The sequence below is a fragment of the Poromitra crassiceps genome (genome assembly GCF_964638095.1).
Source record: "Poromitra crassiceps genome assembly, contig: HAP1_SCAFFOLD_1690, whole genome shotgun sequence".
In the NCBI taxonomy this organism is placed as follows: domain Eukaryota; kingdom Metazoa; phylum Chordata; class Actinopteri; order Beryciformes; family Melamphaidae; genus Poromitra; species Poromitra crassiceps.
Genome location: NW_028150724.1, coordinates 5298 through 15000, shown reverse-complemented (window position 1 = coordinate 15000; position 9703 = coordinate 5298). Strand labels below are relative to the sequence as shown.

The 9703-nt window shown below is 48.4% G+C and overlaps 1 protein-coding gene across 1 annotated transcript in view; it reads left to right on the top strand.

Moving 5' to 3' along the window:
• Positions 1 to 8417, top strand: part of LOC310771999 (serine/threonine-protein kinase SMG1-like) — a gene marked incomplete at its 5' end in the record, with an annotated part of 18647 nt that extends 10230 nt beyond the window's left edge. Inside the window, 3 exons of the mRNA XM_083664479.1 lie at positions 3113 to 3292; positions 4738 to 4844; positions 7080 to 8417. Coding sequence (XP_083520605.1) covers positions 3113 to 3292; positions 4738 to 4844; positions 7080 to 7157 — 365 coding nt within the window. The remainder of the gene's footprint in view (positions 1 to 3112; positions 3293 to 4737; positions 4845 to 7079) is intronic.
• Between the last annotated feature and the right edge of the window lie 1286 nt (positions 8418 to 9703).

Sequence of the window (9703 nt, the reverse complement as noted above, 5' to 3'; positions counted from 1 at the left end):
TCAAGATTTGTATTGTCACTCCGTAGTACAAGTATCACGTGTGAAATTCTTGTGCTGTAGACTCCATTACAACATAGTGCAAAATAACAGGGCATATACTGTAGGTGCAGGAAAACAACAAGCAATAAGGCAGTAAAGCAATAAAACAAGCCAAAAAACAGTGACACATTCACTGCACATAGGTGCAAATAGTATAGACATAATTTAAACATAATTAAACATTCTGTTTGCACAGGTGCAAATAGCATAGACCTAATTGAACATACGTAATGGTAGCAGCTGCAGTACAGCTACTACATGATTGTTTGGAGTTTATTTGTGTATGTTAAGGAGTCTCGTGGCCTGCGGGAAGAAACTGTCCCTCGAGCGATTTGTGCGTGCTTTTGGGACCCTGTATCTCCTCCCTGAGGGTAACAGGGAGAACAGGCTGTTGTGGGGGTGGTTTGTGTCCTTGATGATCTTCAGGGACCTCCTGAGGCACCGCTGGTTGTACAGTTCCTGCAGTTCTGGCAGCTCACATCCTGTTACGTGCTGGGCCGCGCTGGGTAGCGCCCTGCGGTCCATGGTGGTACAGTTCCCGTGGTGAAGCAGCCAGTCAGCAGGCTTTCAATGGTGCTTCTGTAGAAGTCCCTGAGGATTTTTGGCCTTAGCCCAAATTTCTTCAGGCGCCTGAGTCCGTGTAGTCGCTGTTGGGCCTTTTTGACAACAGTGGTGGTGTGGCCGGCCCAAGTCAGGTCCTGGTGGATGTTGACTCCCAGATACTTGAAGCTGTCCACCACTGTGCCATTGATGGTGATTGGGGGGTGTGCGCCCCCCCCTCCCTGTAGTCTACAATGATCTCCTTGGTCTTGGAGACGTTTAGAGAGAGGTGGTTGTCCTGGCACCATTGTTCCAGGGCCTCCACCTCCTCTCTGTAGGCCGTCTCGTCGCTCCTGGAGATCAGCCCCACAACTGCTGTGTCGTCTGCAAACTTCACGATGGTGTTCGAAGTTTGAGTCGCCACGCAGTCGTGGGTGTAGAGGTCGTACCAGAAGGGGCTGGAGACGCACCCCTGGGGCGCTCCTATGCTGATGGTCAGTGGGGAGGAGGCGAGGTTGCCCACTCTCACCACCTGGCGGCGGTCTGTCAGAAAGTCCACGATCCAGTCACACATTGCTGTGTTTAGTCCCAGATCCTTGAGCTTGCTTACCAGCCTGGAGGGTACTATGGTGTTGAATGCTGAGCTGTAGTCCACGAACAGCATTCTCACATAGGTGTCCTTCCCCTCCAGGTGAGAGAGGGCGGTGTGAAGCACGTGTGCTACTGCATCCGCTGTGCTCCTGTTGGGGCGGTATGCAAATTGTAGTGGGTCGTGGTCCGGGGGGAGTGTGGGGCGGGTCTGTGATATGACCAGCTTTTCGAAGCACTTGCTGGCTATGGGCGTATAGATAACGTTAGCTTAGCTGCTTGCTAACGTGGCTATCGACTTACCCCCGAGGCCAGAAGCTCCGCTAATAATGTTACCATCTCTTTTTTTCCAATATTTTATTTTACAATTTTCAGAACGTGAAAAACAAAACGCTCAAACACAGAAAGAAAGAAATATAAAACAAACAGATCATCCACATTCCAATATTACAGCGTGCTGCTACCAGCCGCGTAATGTGCTTGTAAGAGATGTGCGTGGGATCCCACGCAAAGGCTCCATGAGAAGTCAGCTGGGCGAGTCACATGTCGCCTCCAACCTCGTCCAAGTAGGCCAGAAACGGGTCCCAGAACATTGAGAATTTCCCAAGTGAATTGGTCCTCAAGAACCGGAGTCTCTCCATACGTATAACTGAGACCATGTCCGTCAGCCACAGCTGAAAAGAGGCTGGGGAGGGGGTCTTCCACTCCCTCAGAATTAGGGATGCACCCATATATCGGCCGATAGTGGCCATTTTGACTGCAATCGGCCACCGGCAAAAAAGACCAACGTTCACCGATTGCAGTCGCCGATATTTAGAACACGGCATGCTGGTTTGGAAGCAAAGGTTTCCATGGCTTTGTGGAACTGAATTTTCTGAAAAGAAACAGGCTTAAGCAGAAATCTCACTTTGTAGCCCTGTAGTGACAGTTCAACAAAGTGTCCCTTGCCAATAGAGAGCCGCAGTAACGAGTCCGGAAATCATCGATGCTAACAGCCCTGGTTCTTCACAGTTTTCGCCTATGGGAGTTTTGAATGGGTTTTTGGCGCAATGCTTCTAATAAGCTCTCTGGGCAACGCTGGCTTAATCAAACGCGAACCAGTGTTTAGTAACATCATCTTCACACATGAAGACCACTTTTATGAGTTTTGAAGCTTTTATGTGCCGTTAAAAGGGTGGCTAGCTAGCAAACGGCTAAATGAGACTACACTGTTGAGTCGATGGAGATATATACGTCAATAACGTCACCACTCAAAGGACGAACACGGAAATTCTCTTTCCCTCACCTGGTTCAGCCCCGTTCAGCCCGGGGTAATCAGTGCACACATCAACAACAGTCCAGGTTGAGTGCTGACGTGACGTGGAAGCCTATGCGACAGTGTGTAGTTCTGGATTAGCTTAGCTCGAGCTTTTTACTTCTAGGGCTCGCATTTACGCTACAAAACTCATGAAAGTGGTCCTCATGTGTGAAGATTATCCGACAGAACTCTGGTTCGCGTTTGATTAATCTGCCCAGAGACCTTATTTCAAGCATCGCGGCAAAAACCCATTCAAAAATCCCATAGACAGAAACAGTGAAGAACCAGGAAGTTCGGGACTTCCGCATTCAGCCTACAAAAATACGTCATCCCTGCGGCTCTCTATTGGCTGCATGTGTACAGATGGTGGTAACCATAACCTGACCCTATCTCCTACCCTAACACACACACTACAAACACCCCACTGAGTATCAGTAGACTGTTTAGTCATTTGATATGAAGTTGAGTATAAGCATCAGACTTATCTCATCTCACTACTATAATACGATGAGGGGTTAAGCTGAGCATGCTAGAAATAAGCGCACAATATTTCTAGTCCAAATAAAGTGTCTTGCTCAAAAGTCTTTGTGTGTTGGAATAAGTGCGTGTTAAGTGTGACCTCTCTCTGTGCTCTCCGCTTGGCTCCAGCTGTTCGATGCAGTGGGGTGAAGACTCAGCCAGACTCCATGTCCCAGAATGCACGGCAGAAGGCCCTGCCTCGTAACCTAGGCACCCCCGCCGACACCCCGCCCGGCACGCTGCTGGTGAGCAGCAAGGGCCTGCAGCCCAGTCCCAAGAGGGCCATACGAGACCCCAAGACAGGCCGAGGTACTGCCTCTACTGTACACTCACTGTCCTCCTTTACCTCCTTTACCACCTCACTGCCTCTACACTCACTGTCCTCCTTTACCACCTCACTGCCTCTACACTCACTGTCCTCCTTTACCTCCTTTACCACCTCACTGCCTCTACACTCACTGTCCTCCTTTACCACCTCACTGCCTCTACACTCACTGTCCTCCTTTACCACCTCACTGCCTCTACACTCACTGTCCTCCTTTACCACCTCACTGCCTCTACACTCACTGTCCTCCTTTACCACCTCACTGCCTCTACACTCACTGTCCTCCTTTACCACCTCACTGCCTCTACACTCACTGTCCTCCTTTACCACCTCACTGTCCTCCTTTACCACCTCACTGCCTCTACACTCACTGTCCTCCTTTACCACCTCACTGTCCTCCTTTACCACCTCACTGCCTCTACACTCACTGTCCTCCTTTACCACCTCACTGTCCTCCTTTACCTCCTTTACCACCTCACTGCCTCTACACTCACTGTCCTCCTTTACCACCTCACTGTCCTCCTTTACCACCTCACTGCCTCTACACTCACTGTCCTCCTTTACCACCTCACTGTCCTCCTTTACCACCTCACTGCCTCTACACTCACTGTCCTCCTTTACCACCTCACTGTCCTCCTTTACCTCCTTTACCACCTCACTGCCTCTACACTCACTGTCCTCCTTTACCTCCTTTACCACCTCACTGCCTCTACACTCACTGCCCTCCTTCGTTATGCTGCCTTCTGGAAATGTAAAAAAATACTCAGGGTTTCCACGGGTGCTTTGAAAGTGCTTGAATTTATATATTTTGTGCAAGAATCTAAATTGAAGTTATTTTTTAGGTAACAGCAAACTTGAGAAGTGTTCATTCAATTCAAGCCTCTCTTCTTAATTGTCTGTGAGCTTCTGTTAAACCTGCTAGTTCTCATAAAAAAGTGTTGTAACAGTGATGAACCTGTTGGCTCCTTGAATTTGCTGTTGAATTAAGTGTGGGAACCCTGAGTGTCAAAGTGTGGGAACCCCGAGTGTCAAAGTGTGGGAACCCTGAGTGTCAAAGTGTGGGGACCACGAGTGTCAAAGTGTGGGAACCCCGAGTGTCAAAGTGTGGGGACCCCGAGTGTCAAAGTGTGGGAACCCCGAGTGTCAAAGTGTGGGGGCCACGAGTGTCAAAGTGTGGGAACCCCGAGTGTCAAAGTGTGGGAACCCCGAGTGTCAAAGTGTGGGAACCCCGAGTGTCAAAGTGTGGGAACCCCGAGTGTCAAAGTGTGGGAACCCCGAGTGTCAAAGTGTGGGAGCCCTGAGTGTCAAAGTGTGGGAGCCCTGAGTGTCAAAGTGTGGGAGCCCCGAGTGTCAAAGTGTGGGAACCCAGAGTGTCAAAGATGCCTTCCTTCCTTCCTGAGCTGGTTGTTACATGCATGTTGTGTTGCAGCTGTCCAGGAGAGGAACTCGTATGCGGTCAGTGTGTGGAAGAGAGTGAAAGCCAAGCTGGAGGGTAGAGACGTGGACCCCAACCGGAGGATGAGCGTCACTGAGCAGGTAACTCACACAAACACAGCATGCCTGTAGGTAACGCACACACAAACACAGCATGCCTGTAGGTAACGCACACAAACACAGCATGCCTGTAGGTAACGCACACACAAACACAGCATGCCTGTAGGTAACGCACACACAAACACAGCATGCCTGTAGGTAACGCACACACAAACACAGCATGCCTGTAGGTAACGCACACACAAACACAGCATGCCTGTAGGTAACTCACACACAAACACAGCATGCCTGTAGGTAACGCACACACAAACACAGCATGCCTGTAGGTAACGCACACACAAACACAGCATGCCTGTAGGTAACGCACACACAAACACAGCATGCCTGTAGGTAACTCACACAAACACAGCGTGCCTGTAGGTAACGCACACACAAACACAGCATGCCTGTAGGTAACGCACACACAAACACAGCATGCCTGTAGGTAACTCACACACAAACACAGCATGCCTGTAGGTAACGCACACACAAACACAGCATGCCTGTAGGTAACGCACACACAAACACAGCATGCTTGTAGGTAACTCACACAAACACAGCATGCCTGTAGGTAACGCACACACAAACACAGCATGCCTGTAGGTAACGCACACACAAACACAGCATGCTTGTAGGTAACTCACACAAACACAGCATGCCTGTAGGTAACGCACACACAAACACAGCATGCTTGTAGGTAACTCACACAAACACAGCATGCCTGTAGGTAACTCACACAAACACAGCGTGCCTGTAGGTAACGCACACACAAACACAGCATGCCTGTAGGTAACGCACACACAAACACAGCATGCCTGTAGGTAACTCACACACAAACACAGCATGCCTGTAGGTAACGCACACACAAACACAGCATGCCTGTAGGTAACGCACACACAAACACAGCATGCCTGTAGGTAACGCACACACAAACACAGCATGCCTGTAGGTAACGCACACACAAACACAGCATGCCTGTAGGTAACGCACACACAAACACAGCATGCCTGTCTTTGACATATCGTTTAAAGGCACAATTATAACGGCATCTGGCAAGATGTTTAGAGAAGTGTGGCTTTAGCCCCTCCCACAGATTCTCCTGTCAGTATGTTTGGTCACTAGTGAGAAATCTAGTACCCACTAAGGTTGAGCGGTATCCAGTTTTGGCCTAACTCTGTTATTAGTGGTTGTTTAACCAATAAGCCCCAAGAGGCTGTGGTTGACAGTGATTTGAGAGAGAAAAAGCAGCTCTCCAAATGTCCTTCCACAGGTTTGAATAGTTCCTCAAACCGGGCAGCAGCAACGAACGTTTCAGCCAAAGGCCTTCCTCACTTTGGCCTCTTTCTGCAATTCATTCTCTATGTAAGGACGCGCTAGACGTGCTCCTCTTTTAATGAACGCACCTGGCGTTTCAGCGCTGGTGGTGTCTGTTGTTTTTGGAGGAGCGCTGTGGGCGTTTTAAAGCTGAAAAAAACAGAGGAAAAGCGCCCTGATTGTCTTTTTCACTCCTCCTACCTTTTCTCCTCCCGAGGGATTTTCAACCTCTGCTGCTACCTGAATTGGCAATAATCTGACTTTCATGTTGACAGTGAACAACATCAAACAGACAAAACCAGCTGGCTACCGTCCGTGTGGTCGTTGTCTCGTCAACTCCAGTGCGCGCCACTGCAGGGGAAGATAAACCGGAGCACTAAAAAAACGCTCCGTGCGCTGTGTTTTGTGCACAATGGAAGCGCTCTCGACATGATTTTCATAGCGTTCTGACTGAAAAAAACACTTTTGGTGTGACTGCCCCCTTACTGAACTCTTTGCTTGCCCTGCACCCAGTGAGTCTTTGAATCCATTTTGAGTGTGCTGCTCGCTACCGGTGACTTTCTGTTAGTTATTTAATGACCACAGCTTAGAGGTGTTCTAAGCGGCCGTTCAGAGTAAGACCCAACGCGCTTATTTAAGCTGCTGGGTGTCTCAAGCTGAAAAAAGTTCAAAGCACGCTGCTCATCAATGTCACTCCTCCTACCGTCCGTGTGATCGTTGCATCCTGAACTGAAAACAAAACAAAGCAAGCACTCAAAAAGCCGCTCCGTGCTGTTTGTGCGCAATGGAAGCGCTCTCGGCATGATTTCCAAAGCGTTCACCACTTGCATTGTAAAATCACTGTAAATCACAGCCTCATGGGGCTTATTGCTTTTATAAAGCTTTGGACTTTGTAACCGCTGTGTCCCCATGTCTCCTCTCTAGGTGGACTTTGTCATCAAAGAGGCCACCAACACAGACAACCTGGCCCAACTGTACGAGGGCTGGACGGCCTGGGTGTGAACACTGCTCACGGCGCTTGCTTCATCTCTTTGGTCCAGCAAAGGCTTGGAGATCCACCAGAATCCAGCGGGTCTGGGGTGTCGGAGCAGCAGCACCGGGCCACACTGGGGGGAGGAAGGGGGGGAGCGGATGCTTAGCCCACCCCCCCAAACTCCCGGGCACCCGACCTGGGGGCAGCACCCGACCTGGGGGCAGCAACCTTGTAGCACCGCTGCAACCGCACTCCCCCGACCATCGGCGATCCAGCTAACACAACGCTCTGTGGGTCTGCGGGGGGCCCCGTCTCCTTTCAGGCGTTTACATGAGACGGGGTGAGGGGCGAGGGAACCCCCTCACCTGCACCACCCACTACAGAGCTCCACCCATACAAGCCACTGCTTCAGTCCTTTGGAGCCAACTCAAGTCCACAATCTTCTCGTCAGAAGGAGGACTTCTCTGAAGCACACAGCTGGCTCATGACAGCAGCTGCTGGTTGGACTTCACCATGGGACAAAAAGGCTAAGATGGATGGGTTCATCAAAATGGCCACTCCTGTTTTACTGAAATATTTTCCTTAATCATCTGGTGATTCTGATTGGCCAGTGGCAGATCTGCGGGTAAGCTGATTGGGCAGGTGTGATGTGGGCATGGGGTAGCTGAATGGACTCCCACCTGAAGCCTGCAATAAAAAATGATTTACACGGAGGGGAAACGGTATAAACAAGACTTTGTTTCTCCTCGAAACAGACCGGTATATATAAAACATTCGCACATATCTCTCAAATGATGTGTCAACCAATTTTTCCGAAAAAAGGAATGTCAAGTGGAGATGGTTTTCCCATGAAGAGTCATGGTGGTTTTGTGGTTAAAGTTGAAGCCTTCCATCATCTGCTATTATTTTTTAGGGTTGATTTGTTGGCTGAGAAAGAACAAAGTAAGATGTCAGAATTCAGAGGGGTGAGATCTTGATGCAGGAAAACCTATTTCTGATCCTTTTTCTTCAGTGTGCATCTTTAATCTGTGTTGTGTATTGTAACTTTTCTCCCTTCTTTCTTCTTAGACGTAGATTGCTGCCTTTTTTTGACTTGCCTGTCACAAGCTGTCGCCTTCCCCATATGTATTCACTCCCCACCCCCAATGCTTGCGTTTTATTGATGTTGACCTAGTTTTACATTTTTAGTGGGAGAAATTAAAGAGCAGATAGTGATGTTTTGGTGATGGTGCAAACTGTTATTTCTTAAAGGTTTTATTGGATTTTGTTTGATGCCAAATAAACGTGGAATTGAAGTCTTGCGCGTATTTTTTTTTAGGTCAGTGGTCGGTTGTTTGCTTCGGCGTCTTGGCGCAAACAGAGAGATTCCATTTAAGCCCTCATCACCATTTCTCTCTTACATCAGTCACATCCAAAAGATCTATTCTACACAGAATCATTTGTCAGAATCACTTAAATGCTGCTGTATGGAAAAATCTAAAGTGTTACAGTCGGGTCCTTGAATGTCATTGCTACGACGGTGCTAAGTTAATATATTAAGTTAATATATTAATTTAGCACCGTCAGTGTCTAGGATTATTTCTATCCACATTTCAAAGACCGTCCCTATAACTATTAATTCAACCGCATTTGGACTTGTTTTGGGCTGTCATGAACCGTGCGAGCATTACCGTGTGTCTGCATCGGTGATTTACTGTGGTATTGATTTGCTGCCAAAGCTGCTATCAGTAGGCCTACACTGTATATACTGTTGCTGCCAAAGCTGCTGTCAGTAGACCTACACTGTATATACTATTGCTGACAAAGCTGCTGTCAGTAGGCCTACAATGTATATACTATTGCTGACAAAGCTGCTGTCAGTAGGCCTACACTGTATATACTATTGCTGCCAAAGCTGCTGTCAGTACACCTACACTGTATATACTATTGCTGCCAAAGCTGCTGTCAGTAGGCCTACACTGTATATACTGTTGCTGCCAAAGCTGCTATCAGTAGGCCTACACTGTATATACTATTGCTGCCAAAGCTGCTGTCAGTACACCTACACTGTATATACTATTGCTGCCAAAGCTGCTGTCAGTACACCTACACTGTATATACTATTGCTGCCAAAGCTGCTGTCAGTAGGCCTACACTGTATATACTATTGCTGCCAAAGCTGCTGTCAGTACACCTACACTGTATATACTATTGCTGCCAAAGCTGCTGTCAGTACACCTACACTGTATATACTGTTGCTGCCAAAGCTGCTGTCAGTAGGCCTACACTGTATATACTATTGCTGCCAAAGCTGCTGTCAGTACACCTACACTGTATATACTATTGCTGCCAAAGCTGCTGTCAGTAGGCCTACAATGTATATACTATTGCTGCCAAAGCTGCTGTCAGTAGGCCTACACTGTATATACTATTGCTGCCAAAGCTGCTATCAGTAGGCCTACACTGTATATACTATTGCTGCCAAAGCTGCTGTCAGTAGACCTACACTGTATATACTGTTGCTGCCAAAGCTGCTGTCAGTACACCTACACTGTATATACTGTTGCTGCCAAAGCTGCTGTCAGTACACCTACAC